This window comes from Pangasianodon hypophthalmus, chromosome 9, assembly GCF_027358585.1.
Source record: "Pangasianodon hypophthalmus isolate fPanHyp1 chromosome 9, fPanHyp1.pri, whole genome shotgun sequence".
NCBI lineage: Eukaryota > Metazoa > Chordata > Actinopteri > Siluriformes > Pangasiidae > Pangasianodon > Pangasianodon hypophthalmus.
The window spans coordinates 23,055,233-23,072,750 of record NC_069718.1 but is presented as its reverse complement, the minus strand read 5'-3'; the positions used below and the strand labels follow the sequence as shown (position 1 = coordinate 23,072,750).

The window sequence follows — 17,518 nt, the reverse complement described above, 5'->3', positions numbered from 1 at the left end:
ACTATACATCATACTCATTTCAGGTCATGATATTTTCAGGACATAATTGTTTGTTTTGTATTTTGTAATTTTCTCTCTATGTCTGTGTGCACATGTATGCATTTCTGTGTGTGTGTGTGTGTGTGTGTGTGTGTGTGTGTGTGTGTTCAGGAGGTGAGTTGGAGGTCTCGTATTGCTAACCTGCAGAAGTCGGATCTGCTGGGACTCACTCACCCTCCTGGTGCACCTCGTCCTGCTGACAGGAGAGGTGACCTTTACTGCCTATTGACCTTTGCTCCTTTGAGCAATCCAGATATGTCCTTTTTACCTTTCTACATTGTGTGTGTGTGGTAGATGCTGAGGACAGCTTGGCTGAAATCGAGGAGCGAGCGAGGGAGAGGAGGAGAGCGAGAGCTCGGAGGAGAGAAAGAACAGGAGAGGTGAGCAATGGGGAGGGAGAGCTGTGTGTTGATGTTTTGAATAAATGAGTGCCAGGATGGAGGTTTGACATTCTGACCTCTGTATGTAGACTGAAGATAACGAGCCCAACGCAGAGTACGAGAGCAGCGGTGGGCCGGACCCACAGGTTCGAGTGACAGAATCACTAAAGCAATTTTTATCTACATTTATGTATTTTGTTATACATATGTGCATACACACAAACTCTGATATGTGTCTCTCTCTCTCTCACTCACTTCCATGATACAGACAGACAGATACATAAGCAGCAGGTATGTCTTTGACATTTGTCATTTTGGTGCATTTGGTTGAGCAATGATCAGGCTGACATCATCAGTCTCTCTCTCTCTCTCTCTCAGGTCTAATCCAGCCCTCAATGACTGTCTCATGGCAGGGGGATCAGACGTTAAGGATTATAAAAGGGTGGGTGCCTCTTTTTTGTCAACAGGGAGATTAAGCTTGTGTTTTATGTATGATCATTGACTGTGTGTATGTGTGTTTGTTAGTTGTTTGAGAAGTTGTCTAGGGAGAACACTCAGCTACAGGCTCAGCTACAGGACACACTGAGGAGTGTGTCTGTGACTAGAATGGAGCTGGAGAAAGCAACGCAGGTAAACACTCACTTGGAGACACTACACATTTCAAATCCCTATGTTGTATCCAAATCTCAGTACATTTTAACAGTAAGTGTGTTTGTGTGATGCAGAGACAGGAGAGGTTCAGTGACTGCACTGCTCTTCTGGAGTTGGAGAAAAAGGTGTGTTTTTTTGGCAAGTGTGCCAAGTCAAGTGTGCTGTCATTGTTTCATATAACTTGTACATTGGAATAAATTGTGGTGCAACACACAATAGAGTAGCACAGAACTACATAAAGTCCAAATTAGGGTCATAATACCTGAGTCATTTTCTTTGTGGTTTTTTTTTTTTTTTTTTTTTTTTTTTTTTTTTTTTTTTTTTTTTGTGATTTCCTCATGATTTTCTCCCTGATTTAGTCATGGCCAATTCCCACCCATCAGGTAGCTATCACCCGACTGGCGAAGGCTATCACGTGCTTCCTCTGAGGCACGTGAAGCCAGCTGAATGCATCTTTTCAAACTGCTGCTCATACAACATCAAGGGGGCGGCATAATGCACTCTGAGGAAAGCGCAGGATGCCAATGATTGGCTCGTGCCACTCCTCCCTGAGAGCACGGCCAATTTTGGTTTCTTGGACCCCCGGCCGTAGATCTCTGCTCATCATCGGGATTCAAACTTGTGATCTCCGGATGATAGGGTGAATGCTTTTCTGTTGCGCCACTTGGGAGCCAAATGTTTTCTCTACTGACCTCAACAATTGTACTTGGTCAAGACCAAAAGTTTGTAAAATTCATGTTTTCACATGCACAAAGTTTGACAATAAACACAGAGAAAACATCCTAACCACTGGCTCAGTGCACAGATTAAGCCTAGTTAAAAAGTTAAGGCCTGGCTTTTAAAGGATATGATGTTTTTGGTCTTGATCTTGACTCTGTCTTACTTTCATTAAGACTTGGTCTTGCAACCGAAACGCGTTCACCCTATTGTCCAGAGATTGCGATTTCGGATCGTACCATTGCCATAGCCATCTGTGGCCGGGAGTCAAGAGAGCAAAATTGGCCATGCTCTCAGAGGAAGAGGGATGGCATGCTCTCTCGCCGCTGTCAATCACGGCCACAATAGACAGTTGTGGGTGCCTATTAGCTCATGTATGCAGAAGAGGGCGGATAGCACTTTCCCCCGAGTGTGTTAAAGCCTTGTCTACAGCCCTTGTAAATTATTACAGTAAAAGCACAGGACAATAAATACACAGAACAGTGTTTTCATGATCTAAACACCATTCAAAAATATTTGAACATTTTTAGTACGCTATTAAAAGATCAAAATCAAAAGTCGAAGTCAACTTTATTGTCAATTCTGCTATATGTATAGGACACACAGAGGATTGAAATTTCGTTTCCCTCAGACCCATGGTGTGAGAAATCAACATAACAAGACAAGTAATTTAAAAAAAGTAAAATAAAATACAGTAAAATACAAAATCCATAAAAGATGCATACATTTTTATCGGTCTATCACTGTGTCATGTGCATGAAAATTAATATAACCGCTTTATGATCACATGGGCCATGCACCGTCATCGTTCACATGATAAAATGATTAACCAGCTGTCCTTGTTTCAGTTGCTCATACACTGCTTTCGTATGCTTCAAATCAGAATCTATGATGATCAATATATGTTTTCACACCAGCCACAGTTGGGCAGAAGTCTTGTGCACTTTTTTTTCTCTTTTAACACATAAATTGTTAAACATCACTCATGCAGTGGAAATAAAGCAGCCATGTGTTCAGCAGTTTTGCAGCTAGTACCACTCTACAAAAAAAATCTATAATCACTTTTGCAGTTGTGCTAAACTGTGGAAGAAATGGTTTTTGACAATCTCTGCAAGTATCTCTGCTATTCTTTTTCATTTTTTTCTGTCTCTCTCTCTCTCTCTCTCTCTCTCAGGAGAAGGTGGTGTTGGAGAGACGTGCAGCGGAGTTAGAGGAGGAGCTGAAAGTAAGAACAGTACACATCCGGGACTTCATTTTTCATCGGTTTACCCCCTGCGGTCACTGTATGCATTAGCTCCAACTTGTGTGTGTGTGTGTGTGTGTGTGTGTGTGTGTGTGTGTGTGTGTGTTTTTGCTTGTAGGTATTGGGGGATCTAAAAGCGGATAACCAGAGGCTGAAGGACGAAAATGGAGCACTCATCCGAGTGATCAGCAAGCTCTCGAAATAGACAATGAGAAAGCGCAAGTGAACGAAGGAGAGGGAGAACAGAAAATAGACAGAGACTCAGAGAGAGACAATCCACCCCTCTTCCCCCCATCCTCACATCCTCACATCCTATGCCAAAGAATTAGCTGTGTGTGAGAAACGGAACGAAAGAATGATAGAGCATGTCACTTTTTTTTATGTGCACCGTTTAAACAAACTGCATTTTGACCTGATCCCTACCTGTCTGACTGAGGGTGTGTGTGTGTGTGTGTGTGTGTGTGTGTGTGTGTGTGTGTGTGTACATGCGTGCACAGTAAGCTACCCCTCAATACATGCACATTCAGTATGAACTCTGTTTGCCCCTATGTTCGGAGACTAGTTGGAAATGATATATGCACACACTTGGCAGGCTTACACACACACTCACACACACACAGAAGGCATACACAGCATTCACATGAGTGCCACACACATTCCAAACCTCTCAGGCTCCTTTAGGTCTGCAGTAATTTTGCACTTTGCATACACTTCTCACACACACACACACACACGTGCTGATTTAGTCTCTTCTTATGTGAGTTGCCAATTCTATGACCACTTTGTTACCCAGTACTGGCTGAAAGTACAGCCACACAGCACTACAATCAATAATGAGACCAGTACACTTCACACACACACACACACACACACACACACACACACACACACACACACACGCACGCACACGGTCGGTGACATCGGTGCAAACCCACTTTACTGTTGTGCACAAGCCTATCATGCTATGCATTGTGTATTTTCCTACACATATTGATATAAAGGTGAAGAAATAGAATATTGTTTTCATGTGTTTTCGTTTGCATCAATTCCTCGCACCTGGTGTTCGGCGACGAGGATGGTAACTTTGTTTATTATATAAATGGACAAATATTATTCCCTTAAAATAATAATGCCGTCAAAAGTAATGTGATACCCATGTGTTTTTAATATATATAAAATGAATTTCAGCACTTAATAAAAGGTTGTGTGTATTTGTAGCTTAGTGTCAAGTATTTTAAGATGTTCACTGTTGTTTTTTCTTCTCCTTCTACAGCAGTGATTCTTAACTTCAGTCCTGGGGTTTAATAATTAGCTGTTCAGGTGTGTTGACAGGATGGTCTTGTGAATGAATCTTAAGAATGAAATGTTGAATGAATGTTGGAAGTTAGTATTATTCACATTTAAATGCATTCCATGCAGCTGCTTTGCATCTTCATTTCAGATCGAAGAGCAATCCCAGCAGGAGCATCGTATAGGTGTATAAAATGGTTTTGTTTTATATTAGTGAAACAATTCCATACGGAAAAGGAAAGCCTTCATTACATTGGTCTTATGTTGGTGCAAAGGTGCAGTAGGCAAATTTTTATTTTTTTTTTTTAATAAACTAGTACAGTTGACCTGGAAAATATGTAGAACATGATGAAAATAATCATTTAAGCAATGGCATTAGGACAAAGTATACTATGCAGCTTTGAAAACCCTTTCGGAAAACTGCTGTCTGGGTCGGACTGATTGTGTTTAAATGGGCTTCCTGTCAGTCTTTTTACAGACACGCCCCAACACTCCTTCACTCCACCCACATCTCAGTCTGTCGGAAAAAGGAAAACATGGTGGAATTTGGTAAGTGCCCAGCACAGCCAGATACTTTCACTGTGAAAAAAAAAAAAAAACATGCTGTCCTTCCAAACACCAAAAACTAGAAATGGATGGGAATGGAAGGGGTGGGTTCAGGGAGGAAAATATCATTCTAATATTGAACTTGACCTTCGTAAGTGCTAGAGCTCCACTCTTGAATAATCTTGACAAATGCACCTTTAATCTTTTAATGAAGAAGAACCATCAATTTGTAGATTAGTGTCAAGTATTTTAAGCTGTTGACTGTGTTTTTGTCATTACACATTCTTCTTCTTCATTGTCGTCATCGTCGTCGTCTTCGTCGGTCCGGGAGACCTCCAGCCCTGTAAAGGTTGACATTTTCCCAACCCTCAACACCTCAACCAACTCATTAAGGGCTTCTCAATTAGTGGATGAACAGCTGAATCAGAATCAGAAACAGAATTTATTGCCAGGTACAGTAAAGGACACTCTACAGTACTAGGAATTTGTCTTGATGTCAGGTGCAAACACAGAATCAAAGATATAAAGTCAAGGGGGATACAGAAATGAAGAATACAAAAATGCAACACAATAACAAGGGTAAAACAAATACTGAAGTGCAAGAGACCATGGTGCAAGATGAACATGCTATATATAAATATGAAATATGTAAACAGCAGCTGGGGGTTGATGGTAGGGAAAATGTCAAACTCTGCATGGTATGAGGTCTCCAGAACTGGAGTTAAGAACCTCTGTTCTAGAGGTACCAATTTTTTCTTCTTCTGATTTACAGTTGGGTTGAAAGAAACCTCAGTACATTAGACAACCATTTACTGGTCCTCATCTGTCTGAAAGAGTGTTAGTCATCACGTCTGTTAGTCTGCCTATGTTCATCTCTCTCTCTCTCACTCTCTCACCCTCGCTCTCTCACTCTCGCTCGCTCGCTCGCTGTGTGCCTGCCCACCAGATGTCCTGCATCCTTGGGGGGAGGAACAACTGGAGCAATGGGTGCAACATTCCCATAGTGCGCGTGTGTGTGTGTGTGAGAGAGAGAGTGTGTTAGAAAGAGCAAGGCACAAAGTGGAATGTGGACAAACTGGGTGCAAACACTGTAATATGTCAAGGCTGCTGATTGACTAGAAATAGAAATGAGAGAACCAGTCTCTTCTTTTGGTTCTCGTGAATCTTCTCAAACATCTCATTTACACTGTTGCTGTTGACTGATGTATGTCTTTCGCCAAAGTACAGCAACTTTTCCATTTGTGCCTCTGATGGATTTTACATGCACATGGATGTTTATACATGTGCCGAGAGAGCTGAATGACCTTTGGGAGAATGCTACCTTCATCTTCTCTACCCTCATCTGTTTGTCACATCTATTCACACACTGGTAGTCTGCCCACTGTCCTACAAGGACACAATGTAGCTGCTGACAGCAAGCGCAGTTCCTAATAAGGTACGCTGAGCTGGCCTTGCTGTAAATATCTCTAAGGTCTGAGAAGGAAAGAGAGGGAGGGAGGAAAGGAGAGGAAGAGAGCAATAAAGGAAAAAGCAGAGGGGACGGATTGCAGCCTTATAAGGGCAAAGCTGCTCTTTTCCCAGGGTTCGGAGTTCCGACCTCTGGCTCGCTGCCAGCCGAAACCAAACTGTGTTGTAACCCCATCTAGAGGCCTAGACGTGTAAGGGCAGTGGTCATCAACACTGTTCCTTGACCACTACCCTGCTACAGAATTCAGTTCAGTCAGACTTCATCATGCAGTCTGGTGATCTCAAGCAGATGTGTTGGTTTAGGGCTGAAATCAATTCTGTACAGTAGCGCTGACAGGTTTGGTGATCACTGCAATGCAGTTCCCACTCTTAAGTCAACACACCTGGGGCTGTATTCACACAGAATCTTATCTTACAGCTGAGTTCTCTTAAATTATAGATAACATTCAATGCCAGAAAAGCAGTCACACCATGGGAAAGTGTGAAATGCAATACACAAACAGTATTGCTTTCCATTAGTGACTGCTCCTGCATTAGTTAGTGAAAAAACAATCAGCATAGTGTTGCTTCAGGTTTGAATGTAATTTACTACGGTGCATTGCTTTTCACTTCCATGTGTGTGTTGGGATCTTGTCACACTGAAATGCAATCTCCAGTAAGAAAAACAACAGCTATAGCCAGAGATTTTCTTGAAGAAGGCTATCTGGCGCAACTTTTCCACATTGCCAGTGGCCGATTTGTCTCTTCCCACCGTAAATTCACAACTCTGAGTGAAAATAAGTGACTTTTAGGCACATCATATCACTACCAGGAGGAGCACATGACTCCTTTAACTTCTTAATGCAGAGTAATTGTTGTATGTTGCTCTGCCTAGCAAGTAAAAAAAAAAAAAGCACCAAAGACCTAGGGTTTTTTTTTGTGTGTGTGTGCGTGTGTCTATCTTTAGACTAACAGAATGTTATTAATGTAGCTGCATGGAGCATAAAGGTTATATGACATACTGATAACTTACAACAGGGGTCCTTAACTATTACAAAACCTGCATCTAGATTTGATAATAATAATCATAATAATAATAATAAGAAGAAGAAGACAAAAAAAACATCCTTTACTGTGTGATATTGATTAGTGTTCATTTCCTCCAGGTTATAACATCAGACACCTAGCATTAACCTCACTACCAAGTACATCAACTCCTAAACAGCTTTATCTTTTAACACTTCATAAAAAGAAACTATGACAACATTCAAGCTAAAATCTCAAGGTCCAGCACAGGATTATCTGGAGATTTACAGGTAGGTTCCATCACACTGCCAGATTGTGAACGAAAAACAAATCGTATTAGAGAATATTGGTGGCAAAATTCAAATTGAAATGTAATATGTACAATAATAATCCACACTATATGGCCAAAAGTATGTGGACACCTGACCATCACACCCATATGTGCCCATTCCAAAACCATGGGCATTAACACAGATTTATTTCCGTCTTTGCTGTTGTAATAACCTCCACTCTTCTGGGAAGGCTTTCCACTAGATTTTGGAGCGTGGCTGTGGGGATTTGTGTTCATTCAGCCACAAGAGCATTAGTGAGATCAGGCACTGATGTTGGGTGAGGAGGTCTGGGGTTCAGTCGGTGTTCCAGTTCATCCCAAAGGTGTTCAGTGGGGTTGAGGTCAGGGCTCTGTGCAGGACACTCGAGTTCTTCCACTCCAACCAACTCCAAACCATATCTTCATGGAGCTCGCTTTGTGCTGGAACAGGTTTGGGCCTCTTACTTCCAGTGAAGGGAAATTGTGATACTACAGCATAAAAAGACATTCTATACAACTGTGTGCTTCCAGCAGCTTGGGGAAGAACCACATATGGGTGCGATGGTCAGGTGTCTACAGACTCTACAGACTTTTGGCCATATAGTGTATTTGTATTTGGTTTATCTACATGGAGATTCAACTGCATCATACTTAGCTTTATTTAAATGAACATTTTAAATGGACAACGTCCTCAACCTGCATGTGTACAGTTCATGCAATAGTTCAGTATGATAATTGACAAGATATTTACTTTATATGTAACTGCACTCTGAGGCATTACTTACATGCATGGGCTGATTTGCCTTTACACAATCACATCACTGATTCTCTGGGAAAATGTATTAAGAGATTGCATTTTCATTTCACAGTCCACCTGTCAGTCAGCACTTTAGGGTGGAGTCAAAGGCAAGTGTGTGTGTGTGTGTTTATTAGAGTTTTTATTTTATTTTGGATTAGAACCTGCATGAATGTAAGTTTTAAATTTCATATGACACTGTTATTGTAATACACTGACTGTTTAAAAAAATCATGACAAAACAAAACTGCAGCCTTTTTTTCTTTTTTTTAATCCCTGGTAGTTGACCTGTAAAAATAACTGGTTGTGTATAATGTAATAGATTTTCCTGAAAACTCATGTGTAACGAGCAAAGTTTTATTTTTGTGCTAATGATTAGGATTTCATTTGCAGAAGCAAAAAAAAAAAAAAAAAAAAAAAAAAAAAAAACCCAAAAAAAACATACCCCTGTCATCTGAGTGTCATCTGATCATTCACTGAAGGACAGCTGATTGTCTTGGCAAAAGTTATGCTTAACTGATCTCAAACCAACTTTGATGTTTAGTTTATGCTGGCAAAGATAGAAATGTGGGACTCGGGAGCTGATCCCAGATCAGCGCCTAAAAAAGGCGAGGCCCCGCCCCCAGGCTCCGCCCACACGGAGCCACAGTTCTGTAGTAATGAGTAAGTTTAGCTTCCTCTTAGCAGTGAAAGAAGCGAATGTTAGGGAAGGTTTATCAAAACAAAGTTTGCTTTTTATAAGATTTCTCTGTAGTTTGCTTAGTAAACTCGGGTCTAGTTGTAGTTTTAAGTTTTAACAAGCTGAGCTTCTTTGTTAACTTCAGCAACTTTTTTGGTTTTTTTGACCAGACCACTTACTTTCAGACGGTATGTATAAAGAGTTTCATCATTTAACTGTGTATAATCTACTTCACACATTTCTCAGAAACATTACAGTGAATATTAAACTTACTAAAGTGCAAAGTTGTTTGTAATTAAGCAGAACTTTTCTGTCTGTTATCAAGCTTTATGGAAATAGGTTATGGTAAAGCTTCACAGTCATCCTCAGGGAAGGTTTAAATAACAGGGGTGTCATCACGTGACTAATGTACAGTTGGGGTCTTAAGTTTACATACACCTTACAGAATCTGCAAAATCAGATGTGTACATATAGTCCACAAGACACAATAATAACTGAATGTACACAAATGAACCAGTTCAGAAGTTTCCATACACTTGATTCTTAATACTGTGTGTGTTACCTGGATGATCAGTGACTGTTTTTCTGTTTTGTGATAGATGTTCATGAGTCCCTTGTTTGTCCTGAGCAGTTAAACTGCCCACTGTTCTTCAGAAAAATCCTCCAGCTCCCGCACATTCTTTGATTTTATAGCATCTTTTACATATTTGACCCCTTTCCAGCAGTGGCTGTATGATGCTGAGATCCATCTTTTCACACTGAGGACAACTGAGGGACTCGTACACAACTATTACAAAAGGAGCAAACATTCACTGATGCTCAAGAGGGTGACACGATACATTAAGAGCCAGGGGGGGTGTAAACTTTTGAACAGGATGATCAGTGTAAATTGTTATTATTTTGTTTAAAGATCTCCTTTTTTTCATGTATTACTGCCCTTCAGAAGCTACATAAGATATTTACATGTTTCCCAGAAGAAAAAATAATAACAATTTACACTGATCATCCTGTTCAAAAGTTTACATCCTCCTGGCTCTTAATGTAGTGTGTTGCCTGCTTGAGCATCAGTGAATGTTTGCTCCTTTTGTAATAGTTGTGTACGAGTCCCTCAGTTGTCCTTCATTGCTGGAAAGGGGTCAAATATGCAGAAGATGCTGAAAAAGCAAATAATGTGCAGGAGCTGGAGGATTTTTCTGAAGAACAGTGGGCAGTTTAACTGCTCAGGGCAAACAAGGGACTCACGAACAACTATCACAAAACATAAAAACTGTCGTTGATCGTCCAGGTAACACACACAGTATTAAGAATCAAGTGTATGTAAAGTTTTGAACTGGTTCATTTGTGTACATTCAGTTATTATTGTGTCTTGTGGACTATATGTACACATCTGCTATATGAAATAGCTTATTCAGGGCAGTACTAAATAAAAAACAAAATGCAAGTTTTATGATTCCTCTTATTTTTTTCCCCCAAATTATTAACATTTTGCAGATTCTGCAAGGTGTATGTAAACTTATGACCCCAACTGTAAATACTGTTAGTTAGTTGTTCCCTGTGCTCATTCGGTTCCTTGCATAAATATTCCTTGACCTTTTTCACATTTTGTAAGGTTGCAGCCTGGTGTGTTTCCAGTAAGATCACATGACACTCCATTCATGACTCCATTCAAGTAATTATGTGACTTCTCGTCATTGCACCAGAACTAATTTAGGGATTTTACTCCAACAGTGTTGAATATTTAATGCTCAAAAAAGCACACTTCAGTATTATGGGCTATTGTGTGTACAGTCATGACTTATAATCCCAATTAAGTCCATTTCAGTTCCAGGACGTAACACTACAAAATGTGGAAAGGTTCAAGGGGGTGAATACTTTTGCAAGGCACAAGCATATGTATTGACAGTTGGTACTTCTGTTTGCCAGAGATGAACCCTGACCCTGCAGACCCTTATATATTTTCAACTCACTCGTTACCCTCTGATCACCGTTTTCTGCCGCCTTTGACCAACGGGATGCTGGGATGGAGAGTGTTTGGAAAAATTATGCATAAGGGTGGAGTCTATAATGGAGAGGTTGGAGCCTGTCACCGAGCTGATATACCATGTCCACTTGCAGTCAGGATGAAGGTCGAGGAGGGGAAGCATACGTACAGTTTGGACGCCCACACTGGTATAGCCTGAATGTTGTATCCTCCTCTGTCTACCCTATTCTTATTGCCCTCTGCTTAGGTTGGCTAGCATGTAACTCCTATAAACACTTTATGATGCCGGTATGCATGCCTGGATGGTAAAGTGTACCTCTTCTTCTCTTGCAGGTATATTCACTCACTCAATACTTAACTCTTATGTGGAAGCAACTCAGATGTTCTACGCTCATCGACAGTATTCCAACCTGCTGGTTATGGAAGTGCTGCTAAAGCGCCAGATGAGCTCTGAGGAACCAATCACAGTCGAGCTTGATAGTTCTTTCACTCCTCAAAGTCATGACATTGCCTTTGACAAGGCTCCTGACTATAGAGGAGGGAGGTACGTTTAACCAAAACCTAAGGATGTGTATTTTGGCATCTGAAGCTCAATATGTTATCAACAGTCTGAGACCAGGGCATAGATTTGAATATGTAAAAGCCTTGTTTAATCCTAAATACACATATCAAACCAGACAAACACTGATTCTTCACATGAATTAGATCTGCAATGATGTTGCTTACTGCTTCAGTTAATGATAGTAAAGCTCTGTTTCTTAACAACAGGCATATATTTGGGCACACTATGTCAGCAGAAGTCCCTGGAGTACTTCGTCCCTGTGTGCACCTTATCTGGACCCCAATAATCTCCTGTGTAAGGTTAATGCCTGATCAGAGCCAGTCTAGCTGGAGCTTCCTGGTTGCAGTTGCAGAGAGCAATGAGATCGCCCAGTTTTGTTTTGACACTGGTTTGGAGCTCATTGAACATGGCGACCTGCAGGCGTCCCATGTAAGGGCGTGGGCGGAGCTATGGCATGGCAGCAGTGTGGAGCTGGACGGACCAGAGCCTTTGAGTCAAGCTGTGATTGGCTGCATGTTCTACCTTCTCAGTGCGCTCCCCTCTCTGACGGAGACACCCACGCCATTTGGGGGAATCAGTCCTGGAGGATTGTCTAACGGGGGACACGGACAAGGACAGGACTACTGGGGACATGTTTTCTGGGATCAGGTAAGGTTCTTAACAAATGGTAGGAATCACTGAGAGTGTGCACTATATTAGGAACATTTGCACACCATTCATGCAATCATGCAATCAGCCGATCATGTGGCAGCGATTCAGTGCATGAAGTCGTGCAGATACAGGTCAAGAGCTATAGTTAATGTTCACATCAAACAATTTAATGAAGTGGACGGTGAGTATACATGATGGCTCTTAATCCCAAAGTTTGTTTGGGATCCCAAGGTTTTCAGTCATCCAAACTATTTTCAAATATCTAGTTCTGATTGTAATTCACAGACCTCATGATCACATATTAGAAGAGTTTGTAATAATCCAAGGCCATTAGGCTTAAAACAAATACATAGTACATGGTACACACCATGTACCAACATATTTATTTCTTGGAGCCTCCATTTCCGCCCCCAGAAACCATCCAACATTGTGTTGGAAGATCTTAAACATTTTTATTATGACCTTTCCTTGTTCGTTTATGCAGCTTTGGTTAAAGATGACATTATTTATGCTCGTTTGTTAGATGATGGAGTTTTGATAAGGAAATACCCAAGTTTTTGTTGCCAAGTTATATATGTGATATTACAGGCTCGATCCCCTTTTTGAGACATCACACATGTTTAGGGCATAAAATACCTTAGTGGAGTGGATACCCTAATAATCCAAATTTCTAAAAACAGTTTATGCCCAACACTCTTCCTGTCTTCATTGGATAATCACTTGGATGCCATCGATCTGTATCTAAGAACTGCTGCGGTAATCATAAAGACTGTTGTCTGCTCATCCCACATACTGAACAATCCTTCAACACGTGGTTTTACTCTTCTACAACTGTATACTGTAATGATTTAGTATAATCCCAATGTCACCAAGGAGAGGATGGTTTCCTTATGAGTTCCACTCAAGGTTTCTTCCTCATGCTGTCTTAGGGAGACTTTCCTTGCCACTGTCACCTCTGAATTGCTCATTAGGGATCTAAAATAAGTGAATAATAAGATCATATAAGCAATAAAATCATATAACGTTGGTCTGCTGGATGGGCTGTGCTCTCTCTTTGAGAACCACAGATAAAATCTTGAAGACGTTTCCTGACAGTTTAGTAAGACTGTGACATCTAACTTAGATGAGTGCTAAAATAGTCCATTCTTTCTGCTAATCCTATGAATTAAGTCTATATAAATGATTTTTGGTTTTCTGTGTCTAGGACACATGGATGTACCCTAACATTGCGCTCTTTCACCCTAACCTGGCCAGAGCTGTCTTGGAGTACAGAATGCGAACACTAGAAGGTGCTCGGATCAATGCCCAGGAGCAGGGTTATAAGGTATGAATTAGAGTGGTTGGGGTTAGGAGGTGCCTGTGTGTGTGTGTGTGTGTGTGTAAATGTAGTGTCCATAGCATCCTGCTGTGACTAGTTTTCCTTTTTGTTTGCCTTCATTTCACTGTCAAGGCACAGGATTTGATGTATCATATGTTTGCATGTGTTTTTCATTCCAAATTTGTTACAGGGCTTGAAGTTCCCGTGGGAGAGTGCTGTATCTGGTCAAGAGGTGTGTCCGATGGACAGTTATGGAAAGCAGGAGATCCATATTAACGGAGATGTAGCTCTTGCCTTCCGTGACTACCTCTACCTAACACAGGTGCTCCTGTATATCATGCTGAATCACCCCAAGAGTGTATATTAGGCAGATGTCTTCAAAAATCCATCATTGTTCTCCTCTTTTGAAAGGACATTGAAATATTTAAAGAGGGCGGTGCTAGTGAAGTGGTGTGGGGTATAGCCGATTATTGGGTGTCCCGAGTTATCTGGGACCCTGATGACCAGGAATACCACCTCAGAGGTACGTAGAGTGACCTAAACAGACAAAAGTTGCATATTTCATGTTTGAGAGATATCTTAAAAAGAGAATTTTTGAAGGTTTTTCTGTTTGCATGTGTCATTTAGGAGTGATGCCTCCTGATGAGTACAACAAAAATGTTGACAACTCAGTGTACACTAACACTGTGGCCAAGTACAGGTGTGTATGTGCTATATGGTGCATGCTTGATTCAGGTAAACTTTACTATAATAGATTTAACCTCTTTCAGGTTTTCTCATCTTGTATGTATTTCTCAGTCTGCAGTTTGCTGTGGACTTGGCTAGATTGCTCCAGCATCCAGCACCCTCAGAATGGCAGGAAATAGCTGATAAGCTGAAAATCCCCTATGACCCTGGACTAAAGTACCACCCCGAATTTGATGGGTACAAAAAGGGTGCGTCACTATTCTTTTTTTTTTTTTTTTTCATTTGGAATTGCTACACTCACATTACAATTTCGGTTTGAATGCTAATATGACGTCTTGTGCATGTTTACCTTACAGGAAGTGAAGTGAAGCAGGCAGATGCCATTCTGGTAGGATTCCCTCTGGGATTGCCCATGAGCCCAGAGGTTAGGCGGAATGATCTGGAATGTTATGAGGCTGTCACTGACCCGCTTGGTCCTGCTATGACTTGGGTAAGATTGTCTTTAAATTATTAGTAGAATGGATGAGTTAGTTATTTCAGTAGGGAAACAGTGTAAATGTAAATGCCTTGTGTGTGTGTGTGTGTGTGTGTGTGTGTGTGTGTGTGAACGTGTTTGCCACCAATAGAGTATGTTTGCAGTGGGTTGGTTGGAGCTTGGTGAAGCTGAAAAAGCACAACAGCTTCTGCAAAAGTGCCTCAAAAATATACAGGGGCCCTTCCAGGTAATTTCTTTGTGTTTCTCCCCATACAGTCAACTTCATAATTATTGGCACCCTTTATGAAAATAAACACCACATGCACTGAGTGGTCTTTTGAGGAGTGATGTATAGTTTTATTTTAACCAATTATTTTTCAGAGATAAAAAGCTTTCTTAAATAGTGGATTTTTTTCCTGCAAAATGCTGGTTTCAAAATTACTGACATCCCCACAATCATCTGCTGAAGTCTTCCCTGTTGAGAATAACAGCACTGATAGCTCGATGTCAAGGAGGTGGCGTCTAATAGTTTTTCTAAGTCACGACAACCTCAAGAGTCACCGTGCGGTTCTGAAACTGATAGAGCAGTACACTAATGTGTCTAATTCCTGTCATATTTTCAGCAGTTTCAGATTTTCCTTGCCCTGAAGGTGTTTTGTTTGATATTGAACTATTTATGTATTTCTGTATCCATTACCCAACTTGTGTGGCCAGCAAACATCTCTCGCTAATGTAAGCTATTTGGTTTTCCCCATGGTGACTGATAACAAAGGGATTTTATATGTGTGCAATATGATAAACAGGAAGCGCTCAAAAGGCAAACATATTTCCTAGATACTGAAAGCATTTTTAATAAATTTAGTTCTAAGAATAATAACGTCTTTGCATTTATTTTAAATATTCTTTAGGGGTGCCAACATTTATACCAGATATGCTGTTGGTAAAATATTACTAATTTAAAAAGGAAGTTCTTGAGGAAATTTTAGGGGAAATGTAAGTAAGTAGTTTCTCCAGCTGTTGGAGTGAAAAATTGTAATCTTTCTTTGCAATGTTTATTTTATGCAACATTTGTGTATCATTTTCATGAGGGATGCCAATAATTCTGGAGTTGAAACGATTTTGAAAAGATTCATTTCAGATGCATTTTCAAAATTGTTTCAGCTCCAGAATTATTGGCACCCCCCCAGGAAAACAATGTGCAAATGTTAAATGTTGTATAAAATATGCGCAGGTGTGGAGTGAGACATCCGATGGTTCTGGAGCGGTCAACTTCCTCACAGGCATGGGGGGGTTTCTGCAGGCTGTGTTGTTTGGGTACACTGGTTTCAGGCGAGTGCCTAAAGTGACTTCCACACAAGCAGTTAATACAGGCACACACACAAACACATACACACATACAGAATACTAACTCATGGAAACGCAAACGTACTCCACGTGGGTGTTGCGTGCACGCATACAATAAAACCACTTCTACTTTCTAGAGTTTCATGTTAATGTTCCAGATGATTGGTGTTTCTGATATTCCTCTGTTGTCCTCTGCAGGGTTCAAAAGGACTGTCTGACTTTTTCCCCGCTAATACCTAATGAAGTGTCTATGCTCAGTCTGAAAGGCATCAGTTATCTTGGTAATAAGCTGGACTGGGTGGTGGATAGACAGGAAGTCAGCGTTGTAGTGGAGAAGCAGGCAAAGGATTCTGGCAGTAAGCAGCCTTGTCCTCTTGAGATCGTGTTACAGAGCTCTGGAGACAGAATCCCTCTTCATCCAGGTCAACAATGATAATCACTTACATCAGATAAACAACAATAATCAAAAGAAACATCAATTCTAACTTAAGTAACTTGTGCTGTTTCAAAATCAACATATAAGACATGCTTAATGTACGATTGTTCACAGTGTTGTGCATAACTATATGCATGTCATTTGTAATTTGTTTATTCTGCACAGGAATATTGATATATATTTTTGTATCTATTGACTACAGGTCAATCGGTGACATTTCCATGGCAACCTGGCAAGATCCAAAAACAAAGCACTACCTCCTACTGCTGGCCTCTTTGACCCAGAAATCACAAGCCAGTATGATTAATTGTACATTACAATGGCACATGGCAACATTAGTGCCATAAAAAATCATGTTTTGATGAGCAGTATTATTTTTATGATATAATTGAGCTGCTAGATATGATATTGATATTATATGATATTGTTTGAAATCATTGATTATTTACAGTCTGTTTTTGATTTTGTACTTTTTTTAAAGCCAGGTAAATACAATAAAATTATATCATTTTCATTATACATTTGATCCATGAATTAAGATTGGTCATTTGTTGTCTGTTACATTATGACTGGAGATTCTGAACAGTTTAAGCCAACTTTGACAAAATGTAGGAATCGGAACTAAATTACAAATTAGTGATGAGCTATTAAATAAAAATTGCATAATTGTGATGTGATGTTGCTATAATTATTAAAAGTATTGGTTCTAATGTAGTGCAACTATAGATGAAATATTGTGTACTGTCTTTCAAATTTGTGTATAAATAAATCTTATTTCTATAGTCAAGTCAAGTCAAGTGGAGTTTATTGTCATTTCAAACATATACAGCCAGTTAGTACATAGTGAAACGAAACAACGTTTCTGCAGGACCAAGGTGCTACATAAAAGACAAACACCGAACAGCAAAGAACTACAAGGGACTGCATAAATTTATACATAA

General features: G+C 40.3%; 2 protein-coding genes across 3 annotated transcripts in view; both read left to right on the top strand.

Annotated features, from left to right (window-relative positions):
- Positions 1 to 4,241, top strand: part of zmp:0000001167 (protein phosphatase 1 regulatory subunit 12A) — a 36,132-nt gene extending 31,891 nt beyond the window's left edge. For both annotated transcript variants that reach the window (XM_034307395.2, XM_034307394.2), the window contains exons 17-25: positions 151 to 247; positions 334 to 419; positions 509 to 565; positions 688 to 710; positions 798 to 861; positions 945 to 1,049; positions 1,145 to 1,195; positions 2,962 to 3,012; positions 3,149 to 4,241. In XM_034307395.2, the coding sequence (XP_034163286.1) occupies positions 151 to 247; positions 334 to 419; positions 509 to 565; positions 688 to 710; positions 798 to 861; positions 945 to 1,049; positions 1,145 to 1,195; positions 2,962 to 3,012; positions 3,149 to 3,235 (621 nt within the window). In that variant the 3' untranslated portion in view covers positions 3,236 to 4,241. The remainder of the gene's footprint in view (positions 1 to 150; positions 248 to 333; positions 420 to 508; positions 566 to 687; positions 711 to 797; positions 862 to 944; positions 1,050 to 1,144; positions 1,196 to 2,961; positions 3,013 to 3,148) is intronic.
- Positions 4,242 to 9,070: 4,829 nt separating this feature from the next.
- On the top strand, positions 9,071 to 17,369 carry pgghg (protein-glucosylgalactosylhydroxylysine glucosidase). Its single transcript, XM_034307117.2, has 14 exons — positions 9,071 to 9,311; positions 11,047 to 11,292; positions 11,438 to 11,648; positions 11,873 to 12,314; positions 13,522 to 13,641; positions 13,826 to 13,957; positions 14,047 to 14,158; positions 14,263 to 14,335; positions 14,434 to 14,570; positions 14,679 to 14,812; positions 14,949 to 15,044; positions 16,029 to 16,126; positions 16,340 to 16,563; positions 16,780 to 17,369. The coding sequence occupies exons 2-14, from the start codon at positions 11,049 to 11,051 to the stop codon at positions 16,854 to 16,856; spliced, it is 2,100 nt and encodes a 699-aa protein (XP_034163008.2). The 5' UTR covers positions 9,071 to 9,311; positions 11,047 to 11,048; the 3' UTR covers positions 16,857 to 17,369.
- Positions 17,370 to 17,518: the final 149 nt, after the last annotated feature.

Excerpts from the sequence above, each read along its gene's own strand:
- pgghg (XM_034307117.2), top strand. The coding sequence starts at position 11,049 with ATGAACCCTGACCCTGCAGACCCTTATATATTTTCAACTCACTCGTTA. Across the intron at positions 13,958-14,046 it reads ACTACCTCTACCTAACACAG|GACATTGAAATATTTAAAGA; the intron begins GTGCTCCTGTAT and ends CTCTTTTGAAAG. Across the intron at positions 16,564-16,779 it reads CAGAATCCCTCTTCATCCAG|GTCAATCGGTGACATTTCCA; the intron begins GTCAACAATGAT and ends TATTGACTACAG.